This window comes from Electrona antarctica (genome assembly GCF_951216825.1).
Source record: "Electrona antarctica genome assembly, chromosome: 7".
Lineage (NCBI taxonomy): Eukaryota > Metazoa > Chordata > Actinopteri > Myctophiformes > Myctophidae > Electrona > Electrona antarctica.
In genome coordinates this window covers 3,907,090-3,932,089 of record NC_136812.1, presented here as the reverse complement: position 1 = coordinate 3,932,089, position 25,000 = coordinate 3,907,090, and the positions used below count along the sequence as shown (strand labels likewise).

Sequence of the window (25,000 nt, the reverse complement as noted above, 5' to 3'; positions counted from 1 at the left end):
AATATTTTATTTACCGTGTGTTAGCTGTTTTCAGCATCCGTTGCTAGCCACCGATGAGCCACGCACGCACGCACGCACGCACGCACGCACGCACGCACGCACGCACGCACGCACGCACGCACGCACGCACGCACGCACGCACGCACGCACGCACGCACGCACGCACGCACGCACGCACGCACGCACGCACGCACGCACGCACGCACGCACGCACGCACGCATGCACGCACGCATGCACGCACGCACGCACAGGAGCGCTGTTTTTTCATTGCAATGCAGTGACTCTGACTTGAGTGGACTCGTGGGGGAGGAGTCCCGAGTGAATTGGTCCGAAACCGAGTCAAGTCCAACTGAAATGAAGGGCGAGACCGAGACGAGACAGAGTCAATGAAAATGTGGACTCGAGACGAGTCAATGACTCGACTACTACACTAGTAGGGAGTTAGATGCCTGACAAATAGGCCTACAGTTAATTTATCTGTGTACATTTGTCTGTTGAACAACAGCAAAAAGGGCAGATCTACTATGAGCTGAGAACTTTTTAGATCTATTTCCGCTAGTTTTTGAAAGTATAAAATGGAAAATGAATTAACTGCATTCATTGCCAGTCGGTCATTGTCTTTTTTTTTTTTATAATTCAAAATCTTATTTGTTTTTGCCAGTCTTTTTTCTTTTTCTTTTTTTTTGTGTGGCTTTCGTCTTTTTTTATTTTATTTTTTTTATGAAGGGACAGACAGTAGGCTGACAGGAAATGGGGAGTGACATGCAGTAAAGGCCGTCGGGATCGGGAGTCGAACCCGCGGCACACTGCGACACTGGATTGCCAGCCAAGGTGCCTGGACCACTGAGCCACGGCCCAGGCCTTTGCCAGTCATTTCTATATTATGTTTAAGTTGTCTGGTCATATTATCCCCCCACCGTGCAATCCTCGTTCACAGAGCCTAAGGGGGCAAACGGAAATGTCACTTTGATTTATGCGTCCCATTGTTCAGCGTCAAAAAAACAATTTGTAGGACAATTAAGCGTCAACTAAAATGTCCTGACCGTGACAACAACCCTATTCACCTCGCCTCTGGTTTTCACAGTGACACAAAGACCCCACGGCTCAGGGTATCTGCCTGTCACCGACACCACACCATCCCATAGGCGTTAGGTTGCGTGGTGCCAGCTTCTCTCTCTCTCTCTCTCTCTCTCTCTCTCTCTCTCTCTCTCTCTCTCTTCTCTCCAGAGGTGGTTTCTAACCCATTTAGATCTGAGGACGATTCTACAAATTCCTTCTAAATCATGACAGTTTTCTGAAAAACCCTATGTTTCTATGTCAGTGGTGCTCAAACATTTTCATGTCAAGGACTCCCACTTTTTTTTGTAATTGGCCGCGGACCCCCATCTGAAAATATATTGTTCCACGGACCCCCCCCAGAAGCAAAGATTTGAGTTAAAAGCGCCACAATGTCACAATTCTTCAAAAATAGTAGATCTACAAGCTTGTAGATCTGCTATTTTTCAATAGCTAAAGTATAACATGATGCTTAAAACACCAAATGGGGTTCCCGTTCAGAATGGGCTAATTATGGCTCTCGCTCTGTCCTTCCTTCGACAATTAGATATCAGATGCGTGCCGTTGGATTGGGTTCCCGTAACCCGGCCTAACCTCGTAATCTCACTCGCTCGACCTCATCATGCCTGATTTATATAGACGAGACCGAATAGTCGATCTGCGAGAAAACAAAAAGTGTTCTTTGTGAGCTTGTACTGCAGATCGCCTTATGTTCTGGGTTCTGGCACGCAACACCAGCGATCACCACCCTTCCACCAACCAGCTCAGTGGCCTTGTGGTTACAGTGGACACCGGGACACCGGGAGGTCGGGGGTTCGATACCCCGGTCGGGTCATACCAAAGACTCTGAAACATGGGACCCAGTGCCTCCCTGCTTGGCTCTGAGCATTAAGGTTTCCCGTTGCAGTCAGAACTGCAGCATCACTCCCAATCTTCCGCCGTAGTCTGAAAACCCACCTTTTCAGACTCCATCATGGCCCGTAGCAGTTACCATACCCCCTTAGATAGCACTATTTGTAGAATTAGATAGCATTTGATACAGACTTATAGCATGTTACATAGACAGTACTAGAATTGCATTTTATGTAGTCATAGCACTTTATAGTACACATGTATAATATAGTATAGTATGAATAGTTTATATAGTTTCATTATATAGATACTCCACTGTTACGCTCTTAACTTACCCATGTTTCATGATAACTACTTTTTATGTACAGGTATGTGATGTATGCCATGCTTTTTTGTTATTGCTTAATGTAAATCGCTCTGGATTAAAAGCGTCTGCTAAATGCCTAAATTGTAAATTGTAAGGTTTGGACTTGAGGTTTAAGTCCCTGTGACATACAAGTGTCATTATCATCTTCATCATTTTTCGACCGTGGTTGCGATCATGGATTTCACAACAATGCCACAGCAGACTTTCCGGTCCTTCATTGCCATCCCCAGTTCCTGCTTACTGATGCATGTGTCAATTTACAATTTACAATTTAGGCATTTAGCAGACGCTCTTAATCCAGAGCGATTTACATTAAGCAAGAACAAGAAGCATGGGAATACATCACATATATAAAAAGCATTTATCAAGAAACATGTGTAAGCTAAAAACGTAGCTAGAGAATATCTATATAATGACACTGTACATATAAACTATACATATATACTATACTATGCTGTACATATATACTATGAAGTGCTATGACTACATACAATGCAATTATTGTGCTGTCTACATAACATGCTATAAGTCTGTATCAAATGCTATCTAAGTCTAAAAAGTGCTGTCTAAGGGGGTAGGGTAAGTGCTATGGGCCATGATGGAGTCTGAAAAGGTGGGTTTTCAGACTACGGCGGAAGATTGGGAGTGATGCTGCAGTTCTGACTGCAACGGGGAGTGCATTCCACAGTTTTGGAGCCAGAAGGGAGAAGAGTTTGGGACGTGTGGAGCGTTGTCCCGGCGTTTTTAGTGAGGGTACTTTCAGCTTCCCTGCATTGGCTGATCTGAGTGCGCGGGAGGGTTTGTAGGGTTCAATCATACTTGCAAGATATGGGGGAGCCATACCTCTGGTTGCTTTGAATGCCAGCATCAGGGTTTTGTATTCTGTGCGGGCAGCGACCGGGAGCCAGTGGAGGGAGCGGAGCAGGGGGGAGACATGTGAGAATTTTGGCTGGTTGAAGACCAAGCAAGCTGCAGCATTTTGGAACAGTTGGAGAGGCTTAAGTGCACATGCCGGTAGGCCAGTAAGGAGGGCGTTACAATAGTCGAGTTTTGACAAGACTGTTGTCTGGATTAGTTGTGTCCCTAACGATGACATCAGGGAACGTCAGTTTTCTACCTCTGGTCTGCTTTGAGGCAGGACTCCAGAGAAGAAGGGAAGATATAACCTCATTGTCAGCTCTGTAGCAGTGGCTACAACTAGTGTCATACTAGTGTCAACTAGTCTCATGTCATGTACTAGTGATATACTAGTGTCATGTCCACTAATGTACATCATGTCCAGTCATTGGTGTACTTGTACTTGAAACAGGAGACAGGCTCCTGGCCCTATGGGCCACATTGCTCCGCGACGGTTTACTTACTTACACCGGCGATCAGCCTCGAGTATAAATCAGGCGAAATAAATCGGTCAGCCTCGCCGTCACCCCCGACCCCCCTCCTCCTCCTCCTCCTCCGTTTCCACTCGCCTCATTTCCCATCGCAGCGGGACAGTGTGTCTTTACGTTAACGGCCTTGTTGCAGATCGCAGCGTGTGTGCGTGCGTGCGTGTGTGCGTGTTGTGTGTGTGTGCGTGCGTGTGTGTGTGTTAGCGACACAGAGGGGACGCGAGGAGGAGGCTCAGGGTTTTTCGTTTCACAAGCCTCATCCCCGCAGGCCTCGTGAAACTCTAGAGCCACCGGCAGGCGGCCGGGCCGGGCCGGGCTGGGCCGGGGCAGACAATAAGGATTTCATCCTGGCGTCACTGGGTTCCTCGTCGTCTTGCGACTGGAATCTTTATTCTTTTTCACAGTTTTTTTTCTCGAGGAATAACAAGGGCTCGTTAAAATACCACAGCGCTATGCACCCCGAGCCCCGGTTAGACTGGACCTGTGGACTGTGGGATAGGGTTGGGATGCGTCAGCATTTTTAACGACTTCGGTTCTTTAACCCATTCTGGGCGGGAACCCCTTTTGGTGTTTTAAGCATTATGTTACACTTTAGCTATTGAAAAATAGCAGATCTACAAGCTCATAGCGCGCCACTCGGTGGCGCGCTATGAGCTTGTAGGTCTGCTATTTTTGAAAAATCGAAGAACGACTGACATAGAAACATAGCTTTTTCAGAAAACTGTCAGGATGTAGAAGACATTTTTAGAATCTGGTCTCAGGTCAAAATGGGTTAACCACTCCATCGTAACGGTTTAATATATATATATTTTTTCAAATCTATATAATTTTTTCCTTCATTATAATTTATGATAAACACAAATTCAATCGTACAGTATTTCATAGACATTCTTGTAGTTCTCAAAGTGAAGTCCAAATATGGACCCTCTGGGTTACTTGAGGTGGTTCCTCATGAACAAATATAACCAAATGGACCCTTACAGGTCTGTAAACTCTGAGAGTGTACAAATGGAACCAAATGGACCCTTACAGGTCTGTAACTCTGAGAGTGTACAAATGGAACCAAATGGACCCTTACAGGTCTGTAAACTCTGAGAGTGTACAAATATAACCAAATGGACCCTTACAGGTCTGTAAACTCTGAGAGTGTACAAATGGAACCAAATGGACCCTTACAGGTCTGTAAACTCTGAGAGTGTACAAATGGAACCAAATGAAACCATTTGAGACCCATTGGTATTGTCCTTGTATAGCAGACTGAAGATCACTTAACTGGCTCTGACGGTGTGATTAAAAACCCCATTCTGGCTCCAAATGTGATGGAACCGATTCCTGGTTCCTCAATGTTGGATCCGGTTCGGGATCCCAACCCTGCTACCAAATGGACGCTTACAGGTCTGTAATTCTGAGAGTGTAGAGGGTCCATTTGGTTCTATTTGTAGGGTTGAACCGGTTCCGTTCTTTTTTTCCCCCACCTAATTTTGAATCAAAATGAATTTGTTCAGATCCCTAAAAGTGTGTCACTAGTCAGGTTGGAAGATGCAGATGTCATATAAACCGTCATAAAAAAAACGTTTTGGTGGAAAAAGGTGCCTGAGAGTGTCCGTTTGTACTCTCTCAGACAGGGACGTGCACACACAGACATCAAAGGGGGCTTCAGCCCCTGCCCTTTTACCCATCTGTAAAACAACTGCCCTCTCCAGACCACGAATGCAGCATTTCCTACATGGTGAAAGAAATGCAAAATGCCTTCCTCTCCTCTCCTTCCCATGCCATGCTGGAAGGCAGCATTCAGGAGAATTGCTTTTTTCCCCCGAAGTCTCCTGAACTTGAACACAGTATTTTGCGTCGAACAAATGTGTTTAGAAGTCCATGTCGTTACACCACATCTCCACTAGATAAAGAGTGCTGGGTTTCGCCCAAGGGGCCAGTGAGGCTATTCAACGTTGAAGCTCTGGGCCCTAGTGGTAGGAGGAGGGACTACAGGCGGACCCGTGGATTCATGACCGCATTCATGACCGCATTTGACCACCAAAATTTGGTGGTCAAATGCGGAAGTAGACGTTCTGAGACGGTACTTCCGGCTGTCTTCCGCGTGCTTCAAAACGCCACTGAGCAACTTCCACTGACATGAATAGCTGGGGGGGGGCGGAGCTTCGCGCCAGTTCAGTCTCTATCCTTTTATATACTCTATGGTTGCGCCCCCCAAAAATAGCTGATCTACAAGCTCTCAACGCTGCGACGCGTTGTGAGCTTGTAGATCTGCTATTTTCCGCTATTTTTGTCCAAAAGTGCCCTCTTAACGGGGTTTCAGCCCCTGCCCCTCTAACTCTCTCTGCACGTCCCTGACTCTCAGAGTTATTGTGGAACCTTGAAATTAACCCATTTTGACCTGAGATCAGATTCTAAAAATGTCTTCTACATCATGACAGTTTTCTGAAAAAGCTATGTTTTCTATGTCAGTCGTTCTTCGATTTTTCAAAAATAGCAGACCTACAAGCTCGTAGCGCGCCACTCGGTGGCGCGCTACGAGCTTGTAGATCTGCTATTTTTCAATAGCTAAAGCATAACATAATGCTAACACCAAAAGGGGTTCCCGCCCCAAAATGGGTTAAAAAACGGTTTGAGACCCACCCCGGTATTATGTCCACCCAGATGTGATGGAAGTGATTGGTGGATCCTTCCTTGGGGTTCCGGATGCCGACCCCAACGCCGCGGGGAAGAGAGAAGAGGCTCCCATAAGTCAGCGGGCCAACGAGCCGTCGCCTCTCTGGACAGTGTTGGTGATAGAGATGCTCGTTGTGCGTCCCGCTCGGACCCATTTGTACGTTATTTACGAGGCAGATCCCCGGCCGGGCGTTTGGATTTCCAATCCCTCGCGTCAACAATCCATCCACTACTAGATGGTTCCATTCCGTCCAGGGTATCCATTACAGCTCAGTCTGATAGCCTCAGCAGAACCACTTCTCACAGGGAGGCAGGTTTAGAGACCAGGGTCACTGCATGATGGCTTTTTGTTAGGTTACCTAACCCTAGAAGAAACGTGGAGAACATGCACAACTCCTATGGAGTTGTTTATTGAGTCAACCCAGTCATACTTGACTCAACACAACATGCTCAGCACTGCCGCTGTTTCACACAAACCCCATCCCCCAGAGGAACAGAGTCCAACATCATTCTGTTTCACACAAACCCCATCCCCCAGAGGGACAGAGTCCAACATCATTCTGTTTCACACAAACCCCATCCCCCAGAGGGACAGAGTCCAACATCATTCTGTTTCACACAAACCCCATCCCCCAGAGGAACAGAGTCCAACATCATTCTGTTTCACACAAACCCCATCCCCCAGAGGGACAGAGTCCAACATCATTCTGTTTCACACAAACCCCATCCCCCAGAGGGACAGAGTCCAACATCATTCAGTTTCACCCAAACCCCATCCCCCAGAGGAACAGAGTCCAACATCATTCTGTTTCACACAAACCCCATCCCCCAGAGGGACAGAGTCCAACATCATTCAGTTTCACCCAAACCCCATCCCCCAGAGGGACAGAGTCCAACATCATTCTGTTTCACACAAACCCCATCCCCCAGAGGAACAGAGTCCAACATCATTCAGTTTCACACAAACCCCATCCCCCAGAGGAACAGAGTCCAACATCATTCTGTTTCACACAAACCCCATCCCCCAGAGGAACAGAGTCCAACATCATTCTGTTTCACACAAACCCCATCCCCCAGAGGGACAGAGTCCAACATCATTCTGTTTCACACAAACCCCATCCCCCAGAGGGACAGAGTCCAACATCATTCTGTTTCACACAAACCCCATCCCCCAGAGGGACAGAGTCCAACATCATTCTGTTTCACACAAACCCCATCCCCCAGAGGGACAGAGTCCAACATCATTCAGTTTCACCCAAACCCCATCCCCCAGAGGAAATGAGTCCAACATCATTCTGTTTCACACAAACCCCATCCCCCAGAGGGACAGAGTCCAACATCATTCTGTTTCACACAAACCCCATCCCCCAGAGGGACAGAGTCCAACATCATTCTGTTTCACACAAACCCCATCCCCCAGAGGGACAGAGTCCAACATCATTCTGTTTCACACAAACCCCATCCCCCAGAGGAACAGAGTCCAACATCATTCTGTTTCACACAAACCCCATCCCCCAGAGGGACAGAGTCCAACATCATTCTGTTTCACACAAACCCCATCCCCCAGAGGGACAGAGTCCAACATCATTCAGATTCACCCAAACCCCATCCCCCAGAGGGACAGAGTCCAACATCATTCTGTTTCACCCCAACCCCCAGAGAGGGAGTCCTCCAACATTCTGTTCTTCCAGAAAGTCAAACTTTGCATATTATTGAGCCGTTTGCTCCAAAGCCGCTTAACCCATTTTGACCTGAGAACAGATTCTACAAATGTCTTCTAAATCCTGACAGTTTTCTGAAAAACCTCATGTTTCTCTCAGTGGTTCTCAAACTATTTCATGTCAAGACCCCCAAATATATATCTGTAATTGGCCGCCGACCCCCATCTGAAAATATGTTGTTTCAGGGACCCCACCCCCAGAAGCAAAAATTTGAGTTAAAAACGTTCGCTCTGAAAGAATATACATTCAAAGATTTGCGCCACATTTTCACGATCTTTCAAAAATAGCAGATCTACAAGCTTCTATATCTGCTATTTTTCATAGTAGATCTAGAGTATAACATAATGCTATGAACACCAAAAGGGGTTTCCCGCCCAGAACGGGTTAAAACCGTCAATTATCATCATTTAGCTGAAGTGGCTCTTACAATAGCTGGGCTGTGAGAGCCAGAGCTGCTTAGCATTAGCATAAGTTATTGTAAATCCCAAATTCCAATTAATGGAACTGGGCGCTAAAGCAGGACAGGCATTCATGGACTTTTCAAATATAGATACATTATTAGTCAAATGACTGTACAGGCACTTCAGTTCTCTCTATGAAGCCCATGTCTTTATAACGCATTATATAATCTGCGTGTAACGTTAGAAGTGCTTTTACACTCCATATATGGCCAATACGGAATTCATTCCATAAGTTGATCTGACCTCATCAAACCCTGTACACTCAAGACACGCTCCATGTATGGCGCGTGTCATGGAGGAGACTGGATCATCAACTAGATCTGCAATTGGAGCTGGCCAGAAACTCTACATCTGACCTCACAGTGTTTTTAATACCAACCAACCGATCCAAGCTGTTTTCCTTCACACTGTGTAGGTCACTGTAGGACCATTAAATACTGTATTTGACTGTCATGTGTTCCTTCACATTGTGTAGGTCCATGAGATCTTTGACTGCCACGCGTGCGACAAGAAGTTCATCTCCACCAATCAGCTGAAGCGACACATGATCACGCACTCAGGTAAGTAGATGAAAAAAAAACACGTCTCGAATGATCGACTCCCGTCACGCCCCCTGTGTGTCATCTGGCTCCGTCTGCCTCTGAGAGTGTACCAATGGAACCAAATGGACCTGGTTCTTTGGGTCCATTTGGTTCCATTTGTACTCTCAGAGTAAAGCCCTTAAACATTACGGCCTTTTTTCCTCTGTGAAGAAATGTACATAGTGTGGTTCACGTAGCATGATGTTGTTTACACAGATGCTAAGCTTCATTGTCTAACGGTTATCCTACATGAATCTACATAATGTGGTTCACATACTGTAGCCTGTTGTTTACTCTGATGCTACAGTAGGTCCATTGTTTTACTGGTTTCCTAGTTTCTTTGAGGGACTATACATTGTTCTCTCTGCATTCTGTTTATGTGACTCTTCACCTTGTTGTTTGTGTTGACTAAAGAAGAGTTCATGCTTCCCCTGATCTCTCACTTGACTTGCTCTGGTTAACCCATTGATGCCTGGTGCAACCTATACGTTGTTCTACCCTTGATGCCGGCGCTCTCTCTGTGTCTCATCAGCTATTGTTATAATTTAGCTATTGAAAAATAGCAGATCTACAAGCTCATAGCGCGCCACCGAGTGGCGCGCTATGAACTTGTAGGTCTGCTATTTTTGAAAAAACATAACTATTTAAAAAAATAATGAATCAAAATTTTGAAGGTTTTCAGAAACCTTAGGTCAGGCCCTAGAAGGCGTTCCAAGATTCAGCCTCAGGTATCAATGGGTTAAGAGCATCTGCAAAATGTCAAAAATTGTAAATTCAAACTGAGTGTTAGCATAATATTTTCCCCAGAATGTTCGCCCATTATAACTATAGGGATCTGTATATATGAATAGAGACGGCACCCGGATGAAACCCTGAGGCGAAATGGACATAGTGGCCGAATTTGATATTGCAGCGTGGGCCCAAACACATGAACGCGCTGGTCCGTTGACTATCATTGTGCACGTTCACGATGACACGTGAACGCTGAATGCCTGCAATGATAGTCAGCGGCAGCGCGTTCATGTGTTTGGGCCCAATCCATCCCAGAATGCACTCTGTTCCTACCCAGAATGCACAGTGAAATCGCCTCATGCGCTTTTGAGCAACTTAATGCAAGTGGATGGGAGGAGAACTCGGGTGCCGTCTCTATTCATATATACTCTAAGATATATACAGTAGGTGGTATCGATAAGGTTTAGGCTTATCGAGTCTGTTATCGAGCATAGCGGCCCATGACGTCATGTTTAAACCCTTCTGGGCGGGAACCCCTTTTGGTGTTTTAAGCATTATGTTATACTTTAGCTAGGCCTATTGAAAAATAGCAGATCTATTCTACAAGCTCATCGCGTGGCACCGAGTGAGCTTTTTGAAAAACCGTGAAAATGTGGCACGAATCTTTGAATGTTTTTTCTTTCAGAGTTTTAAACTCAAATCTTTGCTTCTGGGCGGGGTCCCTGGAACAACATATTTTCACATTGGGGTCCGCGGCCAATTCCAGTTAATTCCGCGTGTCCTTGACATGAAATAGTTTGAGAACCACTGATATAGAAACAGGCTTTGTCCAGAAAACTGTTTTGTAGAATCGTTCTCAGGTCTAAATGGGTTGAACAATAAAGACATGTCTCTCTCTCTCTCTCTCTCTCTCTCTCTCTCTCTCTCTCTCCCACCCCCCTCTCCCCCTCTCCCCCCTGGCTCTGTGTGTGTGTTGCTGGTCTCTCCCCCCCCCCCCCCCCCTCCCCCCTGGCTCTGTGTGTGTTGCTGGTCAGAGAAGAGACCGTATACGTGTGAGATCTGTAGCCGGTCGTTCAAGCGCCTGGACCAGGTGACGGCCCACAAGATCATCCACAGCGAAGACAAGCCCTACAAGTGTAAGCTGTGTGGGAAGGAGTTCGCCCACCGCAACGTCTACAAGAACCACAAGAAGGTGAACCAAGGAAGGCCCGTTATGCTCTCATTAGCCTCGTGGAAGGCCCGTTATGCTCTCATTAGCCTCGTGGAAGGCCCGTTATGCTCTCATTAGTCTCGTGTAGCCAGACAACTATTCCACAATCTCCGAATGCTACGTAGAGTCTGGAACTACAGCTCCCGAAATCCGAGTCGGGAAGCAGCCATATTCCGTTCACAAAAATATATTTTAAAATATGTTTTCATTTCCATTTCTGCTAAGCAGCAAGCTATATATGCTTAGATGATTTTGATTTATATTAGGATAAATGTGCGCGACTGTAAAGACGAAACGGAAGTGGGGAGGAGGCTCCAGTTCTGCTTTATATTCTACTCATGATAGAACTTCCGTTGCTCCAGACTGTATGATGGAAATTGATGGACCACGACATCTCGGATCCAAATATTGTACTAAAAGTACAATATTCCTCCAGTAAATTATTTGAAAACTTTAGTTACTAGTTACTTTGTAGATTTTGATTATTGTTACAAAACATACATTAATCACTTCAGCCCTATATACATTTCAACCATTTGAAAATAGCCGATCTACAAGTTCACAATGCGTCGCATCGCGAGCTTGTAGATCTGCTATTTTCAAACTATGTTTTATTCATTTGAAAACATGAAATGGGACATTCTGCATAAGTACTTCCACTTTTGGTACTTTAAGAACATTGCACGTTGAATTCCGAACCTTTACTTGTAACAGAGTATTTCCATGTAGCAGTAATCGATACTTTAACTTAAGTACAAAATGCGAGTACGATTAATCGCCACCACTGTTTTTCCTGAGGTGCCATCGAGAGCGTCCTGGAAAAAAACAACCCATTTTGGTCCCGCTAGCTAAACAACAGCTCTGTTTCAACCCCGCGGCGGCCATCAGCCACACAGCTGAAGTGTTGGTCCAATCGATTAGCGCGTGATAGCATTAAGGAGGACATCAGGGTTCGGACGGGGCTTCAAAGCGGCCGCTATTAGCGGCGTGCTGCAATCAATCAGGGCCTCGGCGGCCGCGGCTGTTTTTACTGTGGCGTGTCTGTCCTCCCCGAGCCTCCCTGTGTTTACTTAGGAGGGGAGGGGGGGTGGTCACTCACACAGACAGATGGGGGGACAGGGGGGGAGACAGCCAGATAAACAGGAGCACTTTGAACCCAAAGCCCCTAAAGCTACATGTCTTCATGGAGTCAACAAACCAGATCAGACACGGAGCCCCTAACCCCACCCATGGCTGGAGCCTCCTGTATGCGCCAACGCCCCACCATGCACCAGACGGGTGTTTCACAACACACAGAGAGAGAGAGGGCGAGACAACATATAGATTCATGCTATATATGATCGTATTATACAACAGGTAGTTTTGAGGAAGCAATCTGATTGGTTGAAATTGCCATCTACCCATGCTTCAAACGAGCACAATGGCACACCTAATCAAAACATAATAAAGATCACACCTGGGTGAAGTGAAGGGGCGCTCTTATCACCGTACATCATCATGACATAAAACAGACACTATGCCTACAGTATTATGCTCGGACACTATGACGTCAAATTCTCCATTCATTGTCGATGGGAATTTAATGTTTGTTTAAGACTAAGTTTGTGGACGGTAACCATAAGCCTGAGGCCTATCGCCATGAGGCCTATCGCCATGAGGCCTATCGCCATGAGGCCTATCGCCATGAGGCCTATCGCCATGAGGCCTATCGCCATGAGGCCTATCGCAAAATTCAGCTCACAGAGCAGCTGAGAGGCTAGGCTAGCAGTGTGCATCATGGGACGTTTGTGGTTGTAGTAGCTAAATCTGACATTAAAAAAAAACTATGAATTCATAAAGTTTTTTTTAGAGTACCTTTTGCAGACAATCACAGTCACAAAGTGCTTTAACAACAATACAAATCAATAATACATCTTTAGTTACAATGAAAGTGAGTTGACGTGTTTGTATCTGTTGTATAATGTCCATTACGTGCGGAACTCGGGCGCCCGCATCAGCTGATCACTGGCGTGCCAATAATCACCATAAAGCACACCCTCTCGTAATATTACCGAGAGTACAAATGGAACCAAATGGACCCGTATAAGGGTTCAATTGGTTCCTACGGTAACTGTCAATCATTCAGCTGGGTGGGGACCCCCCTGGAACTTCCCTCAAGGACCCCTGGAGGGGGTCCCCCACATAGAGAGGAGCAGTGTCATTGGCTGACAGCTGGGGTGTGTTTCCTCCCCAGACCCACTCTGAGGAGAGACCCTTCCAGTGTGAGGAGTGCAAGGCTCTGTTCCGCACCCCCTTCTCCCTGCAGCGCCACCTTCTGATACACAACAGTAAGTACACCTTTATGTGTTCTCAAACCCCCTGAAGTAATCCTATATGAACTGCATGGGGACCCCCCAAAGTAATCCTATTTGAACAGGGGACCCCCCAAAATACTCCTATTTGAACTGCATGGGGACCCCCCAAAATAATCCTATTTGAACTGCATGGGGACCCCCTAAAATAATCCTATTTGAACTGGAGACCCCCCCAAAATAATCTGTGTGAAAATTGTCAATCTACGAGCTTGCTATTTTCACAATTTCTGACAATTTCTTAGGTGATCTTTGACTATTTGGCCAATGTTTTTAATATTATAGTTCAGTAGTTTGTTGATTACGTTTGACACAGGAATGGTATTGTTAAATGTCTTAAAAGTCCTTACATTGTCACTTTAGAAATGTGCAGATACACTTGCACATTTCTAAATGGTTTGTTTACTGTTGAGTGAGATCATATGGGGACCCCCCCCCCCCTTTGGGGACCCCCAGGGGGGTTCCAGACCCACAGTTTGAGAACCACTGCCACAATGGATGAATCAGCGTAGCCACAAGTGACTGTATTATTGACTTAACACAATTATGAGTCCTTTCCTTTCATTTGCTCCGAAGTTGTATCAGATAATAATATCCTCACAAACTTTGGTTTCAGTGACAATAGAGATGGATGGAGGAGATAATTCATGGCTCTTGCGTTTGACACAGTTTCCTGTTTCATGGACCCCCAGCGGGCCTGTAGCCTATAGGCAGACACTCTCCTTCAGTCCAAACACCACTCAGACAATCTGGATCTATTTTCTTCTAACTAAACCCATGCAGCGCTCCGTTTGTGTGTAGCTAACGTCGGCGCATTATGTCCAATAGCTGCTATTGGAACCCTGGCCTCTCGCATGACACCAGAGAGCACATTTGTAGCGTTGATCCAAGAGGCCACCCTCCCCTCGTTGCCAGGGGAGATGTTGCGATTATATGAGCTTGAGTCGGTACCACTGCAGTCACGTGGCAGTGGCTCAGAGGGTAGAGTGGCCGGTAGATCGAGCCGGATGGGAAGCGTGAGGTTCCCAGTTCGATCCCAGGCTCCCCCAGAGTTAGTGTCGAAGTGTCCTTGAGCAAGACTCTGAAGTTGAACCCCTAATTTCTCCCGACGTGCAGCTTGGTGGTGCCTTGCACGGTTTGCCTCCGCCATCGGTGTGTGAATGTGTCAGTGAGACACAGACAGACAGACAGACAGACAGACAGACAGACAGACAGACAGACAGACAGGATACTTATAGAGCCCATGCAGCTCTTCAGAATGGAGACATGATGACACAGAGATTGTGAAGCTGGAGGCATTTCCTGCCCGGCTCCCAGGAGACAGATTACTGCTGGCTCTGCTGGGTGGAATCTCTGCCACGCTGCAGAACAAGAAGAAGAAGAAGAAGAAGAAGACATGAGTTATGATGGCGTTTGTGACGCAGCGGGAGGAGAACAACAACACTTATTTGGTGTTATTGAAGAGAGAGAGAGATTTGTTGGGATGTGAATGTGAGACGACATGCTATATTAAACAAGTCTGTGTGGATGTGAATGTTAGAGGACATGCTATTCAACAAGTCTGTCCTCGTTGAGTGAAGGCACCATGTGCTCCCAGCTCTGTTCTGCAATCCCCCCCCCAACCCCGCCCGCCACTCCCACCCTCACCACGCACACGCACGCACGTATCCACGCACGCACGCACGCACGCACGCACGCACGCTTGCAAGCACGCTCGCACGCAGAGAAAATCAAGCGCAGCTGTCACGGCGTTTTTCATGTGAAATCGCATTGTTGTTTTAGAGTCAAATGAAACGCGCGGTGCAGCGTTTTAAGTAGGGTCAAAGGTCGCTTGTGGTAATCCTCCTTTAAAAGCCATATAAACACCTCAGAGAATGACCCACCTCAAGTGTGTGTGTGTGTGTGTGTGTGTGTGCACACGCGTGAGCTTGTTTGTGTGTGCGTGAGTGTGTGTGCACACGTGCATTTGATTGGGCCTGTAAGCCCCTTTTCTCAGCGGCGCAGTGTGTCTCTCCAGTCACAATGGACTCTCCCTCTCGAGGCTGTCCTTCAGTCTGTCCTTCAGTCCTTCAGTCCTTCAGTCCTTGACATTAACCAGAATGAAGGAACTTGTTTCCATTTGATTAACCCGATCTGGGCGGGAACCCCTTTCGCTGTTTTAAAAGCATTATGTTTTACTTTAGCTTTTGAAAAATAGCAGATCTACAAGCTCATTAAAATGAAATGGTGCAAATCTTTGAATATATATTCTTTCACAGCGACCGACTTAAACTCAAATCTTTGCTTCTGGGGAGAACCACTGACATAGAAACAGGGTTTTTCAGAAAACTATCAGGATTTAGAAGACATTTGTGGCCAAATTTGACTGGGACTGCCATTGGATTTTTTACACTTTTTGTTTTTTCATGTCGTATGAAAGCAGGGAATCATAGCTTCAAATTGACATTGGTTGTTCAGTTTGACCCACTAGTTTTGGAGATATGGCTTATAGAGTAATGTCTTGCAGAGAAACAGCGAGTTGAGTAAACAGGCTTGAAATGTTCACTTCTGTGGTCTCTAACATTACACCTAGCTACATGTTTAAGCATTTATTTCATATTTACATGTCGATTTCAGCTCTGACACTTATTTCAGACATGCTCTAGTATGTGTATGTGATGAGTGCCTGTGCTATTAACTCATTTTGGATACAAAAAAAGATATATAGTTTTTCTCCTCTGGTGAAAAGCTGGAGGTTGAGGTTGCACGATGTGAAATCTGGTCATATTTGTAGACTCGTCCTCAGGTCTAAACGGGCTAAAAGCCACACTGGAGACGGACGTACGGAGGGCTTTCTGGTTTCATTATGTCGCTCTGCCCATCAGAGTGGCCTCGCTCCGTTAATGGGGGGGCTTGTAGCCACTTCGGCTGCCAAGCACACACACACGCACAGCCCCCCCGTCCCCCCATCTCCCCCCCCGGTCCCCCCGGTGTGGAAATTGAATGATCTCCATATAATGGAAACAAGCGCGCCGCTCGACAATGGGCCCTGTTGTACTGAGGCAGGGTGGAGAGCAGAGGCGTGAAGAATAACATCACGCTCAGCTCGGCCAGGGAAGGAACAGCTGAGAGGTCTGTCTGTCTGTCTGTCTGTCTGTCTGTCTGTCTGTCTGTCTGTCTGTCTGTCTGTCTGTCTGTCTGTCTGTCTGTCTGTCTGTCTGTCTGTTGTCTGAAAGCTCTGCTCTGCCCGGGTCGGTCCTTTCTCTTTAAGCGTTTGATTGGACGGAGCCAGGAAGTGGGCCATGCTTCAGAACACACAGCCATTCACACACAGTTCAAGCTATTTAAGTTACCACTCTCTCTCTCTCTCTCTCTCTCTCTTCTCTCGCCCCCGAAAGCATTCATCGAGAGAGACGCGTGATAAGTGGCCAATTTTGGGGGGGCCAAAAGGCGAGAGAAGAGAATCAAAAGGACAAATGTCTCCTCTTTGTCACCGTGCCTGGACAAATCGCTCCTGGCGATGAAATGTACTTTCCCTCTGGCTGTGCGTGATGGCTCGGCCGTGCCGTTTAGCGGGCCACGACAATAGAGGCTTGGGCAGAAGTGGCACTTAGTTTGATGCTTTGTTGTCGGTACATATTTTTCTCTTTTGTGTGACGTCCCACCCCCCTCCCCTCCCCCTCCCCCCCGCAGGCGAGAGGACGTTCAAGTGTGATCAGTGCGACTCCACCTTCAAGCGGAAGGACACTCTCAACGTGCACATCCAGGTGGTGCACGACGGACACAAGAAGTACAAGTGTGACCTGTGTGAGAAGGCCTTCGTCACGCCCTCCGTCCTCAAGAGCCACAAGAAGGTAACTAAACCTGAACCTAAACCTAGCCCTATACCCAACCCTAACCCGTCCTCAAGAGCCACAAGGAGGTAACTAACCCTGAACCTAAACCTAACCCTATACCCAACCCTAACCCGTCCTCAAGAGCCACAAGAAGGTAACTAAACCTGAACCTAAACCTAACCCTATACCCAACCCTAACCCGTCCTCAAGAGCCACAAGGAGGTAACTAACCCTGAACCTAAACCTAACCCTATACCCAACCCTAACCCGTCCTCAAGAGCCACAAGGAGGTAACTAACCCTGAACCTAAACCTATATACCTAGCCCTCAAGAGCCACAAGGAGGTAACTACAATTTAGGCATTTAGCAGACACTCTTAATCCAGAGCGATTTACATTAAGCAATAACAAAAAGCATGGCATGCATCACAACTACCTCGCTGCTCAGGAGGTAGAGCAGGTCGTCCAATGATCCCTGGGTCGGCGGTTCGAATCCCGGCTCCTCCTCCTGTCCATATGTGGAAGTGTCCTTGGGCAAGACACACTGAACCCTACATTGCCTCCAATGAGTCGGTCGGTGTGAGGCTTTGAGCTCGCCACCGTTGGTGTGTGAATGTGGGAAGTGAGGACGCTGGCGTCGACTGTTCGCCGCTTCACCTCCCAATGTATGAATGAATGAAGCGCTTTGAGCACTTGGAAAAGCGCTATGAAAACCTAACCCTAACCCGTCCTCAAGAGCCACAAGAAGGTAACTACACCTAAACCTAGCCATATATAAGCATATAACTCAGTGCTTTTCAACCATTATTTATTCAACATTTGAGCCACGGACCACCGCTTGATGACATTTAGCCTCTCATACCCAAAACTAAAGAATATTTTCATTGTTGGATAATATGGCAAACGTTGATGAAAATAACAATTATTCTACCTCTTGTAAATTAGGTAATGCAGATGTTTAACAATAAGTTAAGTTAAAGATCTATAGCCTAAGGGTCCATTTGGTTATAGCAACTCTCCATCATTTAGCTAGGGACCACCTGGAACCTCCTCAAGGACCACTGGTTGAAAACTCAAGAGCCACAAGAAGGTTTATTGATTGATTGATTGATTGATTGAAATATTTATTAACAGTTTGCAGAATTACAGTACATTTCAAGCACAAACTCAATACAAAGACTGTAAACTGTGAGTGGATGACCCAATTAAGCATTACACTTGTTTACAAGAGGGTCCACCTTGTTCAATTCATCAAAAAGGTGACTAACTAAACCTGACCCTTTGGTGTTGTTTTAGTTGACTAAAACTACAGACGGAAACTAAATACAAACTAAGCTATGATGACTAAAACTAAGACTAAACATTGAATAGAGGAAATAAGCTATGATGACTAAAACTAAGACTAAACATTGAATAGAGGAAAGAAGCTATGATGACTAAAACTAAGACTAAACATTGAATAGAGGAAAGAAGCTATGATGACTAAAACTAAGACTAAACATTGAATAGAGGAAAGAAGCGCTGCCGTGGTCCTTTGTAGTAGTTGAAGTGAAAACAGGTGCAGCTCATTGGCGAGGGTTCAAACATGAAAAGATAAAAAAGGGGGTCCAAGGCACTCGGTTCCAGTCAGGTGAAAAAAGCCTTTATTTGTATGGCATGGCAACGATCATTAACCGTTTCCGTCCGTAGGACGTATCCACACCTCCTAGGGGTCCCAATCCACGCGTCCATAGGACGTTACAGACGTCCATAGGACGTTACAGACGTCCATAGGACGTCTGTAGACGTCCTAGCGCATCCTCAATGATACCGGGCGAGAGAGGAATATTCTGAATTTTTCCCTTTTTTTTAATTTGTCAGTTCGCCTTTCGGCTACCGTATGCTACGCTCTGGGCTCATGTTAGCGTACCGTTGACTTAGCTGCGCGGCAGAAAGAATGACTCGTCTCTCCTAATCCAGGGCGCTCTCCGTGGTTTTGAACTGATCGATATACTAGTAGTGGAGCAGATTAAGTCAATATATCATAAGAATCGTTCACTTGATGGTACAAGCACCAAAATTGGCACACAAGTGCTTCGGAACCTACTCTCTCAGAAAAGTACGTTGTCCACTTGAAAAAAACAAAATGGACACCATTTTTCAAGATGGCCGCCATTCGAGGTCGTTTTAAACCGTGTTTGAGCTATATTGAGCTATAAAATCCTATTTTGATGGCCTATACATCGAAATATATCTTTCTGAGTATGATAAATCCAATTCTGCATTTAGAACATCAAAACTATTTAATATTATGATGATACAATGGGAATTAAACGATAAAGTGGGGCATATTAAGTCCATATTCCATAATAATCCTTCACTTGGTGGTACAAGCACCAGATTTGGCACAAATGATGTCCAGGATGTACTTTCTAAGAAAAGTACGTTATCCAGCTGAAAATCCAAGATGGCCACCAGTTTTCAAGATGGCCACCTCGTCAAATAAATACGTATAACTTTACTGAACAGAAATGTGTGATCCACACATTGATCCAAACATCAAAATGAATGTATTCTGACAGGAAGAACTCAATGGTGTCAATTATTTAATTCCAATATGGCCGCCAGTTTTCAAGATGACGGCTATTACGCAACTCAAAATTAGCGTTTTTGGAAGCCTTCTGATCACCGATATTGTTGAAGGGCAACATCATTCATTGAAATGCTGTGATCAAGCTCTATTGGTTTGTAATTTTGTATATAAGAGTTATGTCAAAGCACAACCAGGACACACTGGTGACATCACTGCTGTGAGACTCATGGAGCATGAGCATGGGGTTCAGTGTATGCTTGTAGCGTACTAGAGGTAGTTGTGGTTTACTAACTGTTGTAGTGGTGTACTCACTGTAGTTTGTAGTATACTTTAGTGTCCTAAATGCTATCTAATATGTGTCAGCATGGGAGAGCTGAGACAAGGGTAACAGGGATTCAGTTACCTGGATGGTGTACAGATCGCACAGGACTTGCACTGGATGAATGGTCGGGCTAGGTGTAGGGCACCAGATGCTTGAACCTAGATGCATCCCATATTTCAATGTGCTTTGTACGGTTGGGTGGTAAAAGGATATATACCCTCAGCCTTTAACCGTATAACACAAGATGTTCGCTACTAAAACTGATTGGAGGAAGTGTGTCAAACAGATACGAAAGAGGAGTTGAAGTCTCCCCGTATTTCCACCCCATTCGACCGTTATCTCTGTATTGGATAGGCGAAATCCTCCGTTATCAGCACCTTTATACGGCCAATATGGCCATACTGGCATACTCACTGTTTCAGTATGTCATTATCACCTATTGTGACGGGTGATAATGGTATTTTTGTGTCACTGATGTCAATGACGGAGGCGTGCTGTGTCTGGTGGCCTTGAGCCACGTGAGACAACGTGCTGAGCGTTGCGACGGCCACCAGACCCGACTCAGCACCGTCCGAGTTACGTCCCGATAGGCAGAGGATAGTATAGTAGCCCCTAGTTTCCATGCGCCGACAATAGAGTTGGAAATGACACGTTCAGCCAAGGGTGAGTATGCCAGTATGGCCATATTGGCCGTATTCCAAGGTGCTGATAACGGTTGATTTTGCCTATCCGATACAGTGATAACGGTCGTGCCCATCATGCTAGACTCATCCAGATTGGATGATGGAGGTGGCAGTGAAGATACATTGAAGCAAAACAGTACAAAGTTAGTTAGTACCAAAAAGTACCAAAATTGTCGGCCAAATGTTTAGCAACGGAAACTCCAGTTTTCCACTAAGAGAGCAGCTGAAATTCAGAATGATCCTGGTGATGGACATGCAAAAATTCGAAGAGTGCAGTGGATGTGATCTCCCCCCATCGAAGCCCTGTATGACGATCGTTGTGTCAGCAAAGCTCGTGGACTTATGAGGGACCCAAGCCATCCCAACCGCAGAGATGCTTGCGGATGCTGCCACATGGAAAACGTTTTCAGTCTCAAAGCCACTGGAAATAGACTGCAAATAAGCTTCTTTCCCCAAACAATCAGATACATGAACGAACTGATAAGAACCGGGGCGAAAGTTTACCTAACTTTGCTACAACAGGGAAAACATGCACATGTATATGTTACTATTTTTCTAGCACTCTTTATTCTATCCCTTCGTTTGCTGTGCTTGCTGTGTTTTTTGTTGTTTGCCATCTATGCCGCTGCATTGTCTGTAAGGAAGCCAAACTAAAATAAGTTTTACTCTTATGTACCTGTCCTGTACACAAGATGTGTACAGGACAGTAACAATAAAGTAACAATAAAGTCCAACCTTGAACCTTGATCTAGGTGCCCTACACCTAGCACGACCGTTCATCCAGTTCCTTTTAAGTCCTGTACGATCTGTACACCATCCATGTAACTGAAGTTCCGTTACCCTTGTCTCAGCTCTCCCACGGTGGCACATCTTGTCAATTCAGGTGCGGCTATCTAACTACAATACTACAACTAACTAAACTTCTAGTGGAGATATATACAGGGGCTAATTAGCATTAGGACACTAAAGAATACAACAAACTACAGTGAGTACACTACAACAGTTAGTAAACCACAACTACAGCACTGAACCCCATGCTGAGTCTAACAGCAGTGATGTCACCAGTGTGTTCCTGGTTGTGCTTTGACATCACTCTTATATAATAAAAAAAATACAAACCAATAGAGCTTGACCACAGCATTTCAATGCATGATCAATGAATGATGTTGCCCTTCAACAATATCTATGATCAGACAGCTTCCGAAAACGCAAATTTTGAGTCACGTAATAGCTGCATCTTGCAAACTGGCGGCCATATTGGAATTCAATTCCAACACTATTGAGTTCTTACAATCAGAATACATTCATGTTGATGTTTGGATCATTAACACAATTTTACTTCGAAAACCTTTTTGTTGTTTTGTTTTTTTGCATTTGACGAGGCGGCCATCTTGAAAACTGGCAGCCATCTTGGATTTTCAGCTGGATAACGTGCTTTTCATAGAAAGTACATCCTGGACATCATGTGTGCCAAATGTGGTGCTTGTACCACCAAGTGAAAGATTCTTATGGAATATTGACTTAATCTGCCCCAGCTTTTTATCATCATTGTATCATCATAATATTCAATAATTTTGATTTGCTAAATGCAGAATTGGATTTATCATACTCAGAAACATACATTTCGATGTATAGGCCATCACAATAGGATTATTCAATCAAACTATAGTTCAAACACTGTTTAAAACCATTTTGAAAGGCGGCCATCTTGAAAAATGGTGGCCATTTAGTTTTTTCAAGTGGACAACGTACTTTTCTGAGAGAGTAGGTTCTGAAGCACTTGTGTGCCAAATTTGGTGCTTGTACCATCAAGTGAACGATCGTTTCAGTAATCTGCTCCACTATAGCGCTTCATTTCTGCTCCTCATCCATCTCTCGCAAAATATGGACGCTTTTTGGATCATATATCGTATAAATTAAAACGATAGCAATGTAAGCTAGCAATGTAAAGACATTTTTTTTAGCGGATTGTTTCCGGGTCGTCTGTTTCAGAGTAAAAGTGGCCATGTCTTTCCGGCACCCCAGAGCTCCTATTTTGAAGGAATCCCGGCACCGATTGTGTTAAAACTAAACATGTTGACAATTTCCTCAACGAATATATATAGACTAAAATGTTAGGCAGGGACTAGTGGAGAAGAGATCCAGTAGAACCTTTTGGTTGCACTCGGGTGTTGGGCTCTGAAAACAGCTGATACATTGGGTTGTACATTGGCTATTTTCAGCATGCAAAATCAAGTGCCAAATCAGGCATTATGATGCCTTCCAGACCTCTCAATATACATCCTGTTTCCTTTTTGGAGACAGGATCAGTACCAGACTGAGTAGCTAGAAGTGAGAAAAATAAATAAGTCTCCAATAAGTTTGGACTAGAGTAGAGTGGGAAATGGTGAAACAAAGGGGTGCGCACGCTTTTCCGACACACCAAAGATCCGAAGCGCGGGGACATGCGATGCGAAAATGCGATGGTCCGACATCGGACTCCCGTGCTAGCGGTTATGGTTAGGTTAGGGATTGAGGTTTCGGATCAATAGTATGTCGGAACTAAAGCCTGTACCCGAAACAAAAGCATCGGTAGGTAAGGCCAGCTCAACTTTGATTGGTCACGCAGTGACGTGTGGGCCGCCATCCGGTCGTGGTCAACAGTTTCCATCAGGAATCCCTCTCAGCATGTTTGTCACCGGCAGTCTGAACGACTCCCTCCATCACCTCCGCTGACAGTAAGGCTAGCCTCGGTCCACAGCCATACTCATCTGCCAAGAGAAAAGCCTGGTCACAACCTGAGGCAGAGAGTGTATGGCCGGAACATCCATCCATCCATCTTCAACCGCGTATCCGTAGTCGGGTCGCGGGGGCAACAGCTCCACCAGAGTGTTCCAGACGTCCCTCTCAAGAGCAACATTAGTGACTTCCTCCTGGGGGATCCCGAGACGTTCCCAGGCCAGTGAGTCGATGTGTTCCCTCCAACTGCGCCTTGGTCTGCCCCGGGGTATCCTCCCAGTAGGATGTGCCTCAAGGACCTCCCTAGGGAGACGCCCGAGAGGCGTCCTACCAGGGTCACCCTATAGAGATAGGGTGACCCTATCTCTAAGGGAGATGCCAGCCACCCGTTGAAGAAAATGCATTTTGGACGCTTGTATTCACGACCTTATTATCTCGGTCATGACCCATACTTCATGACCATAGGTGAGAGCAGGAACAAAGATTGCTGTAATTAATAAGATGTATTTCCCCCAGATACGATATTTTTCGACCAATCACAACACTTGTTTCATTCACGGAGAACTGTTTGTAAACAGATCTGTAAAGCGTTGACGTCATTTCTTTGCGTGATACTGCCAAATTTCTGCCAAAATCCCACTAGTTCCGCCGATACACTCAACACAGCGTATAGGCCTTGCCCAGCATGCAATACGAGGGTGGGGGGAGGAGGGGGGGAATCGGGGTCCCATTTCTGAGATTAGGAATGGCAGTTAGTCCATTAAGCTCCACGGGCGTTTCAAAGCCCCCCGCCGATCCCGCCGCAGATTAACCAGTCCCGGGTTCCGACAGCATCCGGCTAGAGCGCGGCTATGGGATCGAGATTGACACATTCAAACAGCTTCTTGGCACACAGTTGGAAGAGAGAGAGAGAGAAAAAGGCTGCCCTGGGAAGGAACAGTACAGTAGGGCCCAACATGAAGACAGCCAACATTGAAGCATCTCTCCTTGTGTGCACGTACGGAGGAGGGGAGAGGAGAGGAGAGGAGAGGAGAGGAGAGGACGCTGTGAGGCCTGTACAGAGGAGGAGAGGAGAGGAGAGGAGACGTCCCTGTGAGGCCTGTACAGAGGAGGAGAGGAGAGGAGAGGAGACGTCCCTGTGAGGCCTGTACAGAGGAGGAGAGGAGAGGAGAGGAGAGGAGAGGAGAGGAGAGGAGAGGAGAGGAGAGGAGAGGAGAGGAGAGGAGAGGAGAGGAGAGGGGAGGGGAGGGGAGGGGAGAGGGGTCGCTGTGAGGCCTGTACAGAGGAGGAGAGGAGAGGAGACGTCGCTGTGAGGCCTGTACAGAGGAGGAGAGGAGAGGAGAGGGGAGGCAGCTGTGAGGCCTGTACAGAGGAGGAGAGGAGAGGAGAGGAGAGGGGAGGCAGCTGTGAGGCCTGTACAGAGGAGGGGAGGAGAGGAGAGGGGAGGCAGCTGTGAGGCCTGGTCCTGATCAAAGTCAGGTCTTTGAGGAGAGGACACGTGGTCCAG

The 25,000-nt window shown here is 46.2% G+C and overlaps 1 protein-coding gene across 1 annotated transcript in view; it reads left to right on the top strand.

Moving 5' to 3' along the window:
- prdm5 (PR domain containing 5) overlaps positions 1-25,000 on the top strand; it is a 116,610-nt gene that overhangs the window by 43,344 nt on the left and 48,266 nt on the right. The window contains exons 9-12 of the mRNA XM_079506175.1: positions 8,986-9,070; positions 10,858-11,053; positions 13,245-13,360; positions 17,057-17,285. Of these exons, the coding sequence (XP_079362301.1) occupies positions 8,986-9,070; positions 10,858-11,053; positions 13,245-13,360; positions 17,057-17,285 (626 nt within the window). The remainder of the gene's footprint in view (positions 1-8,985; positions 9,071-10,857; positions 11,054-13,244; positions 13,361-17,056; positions 17,286-25,000) is intronic.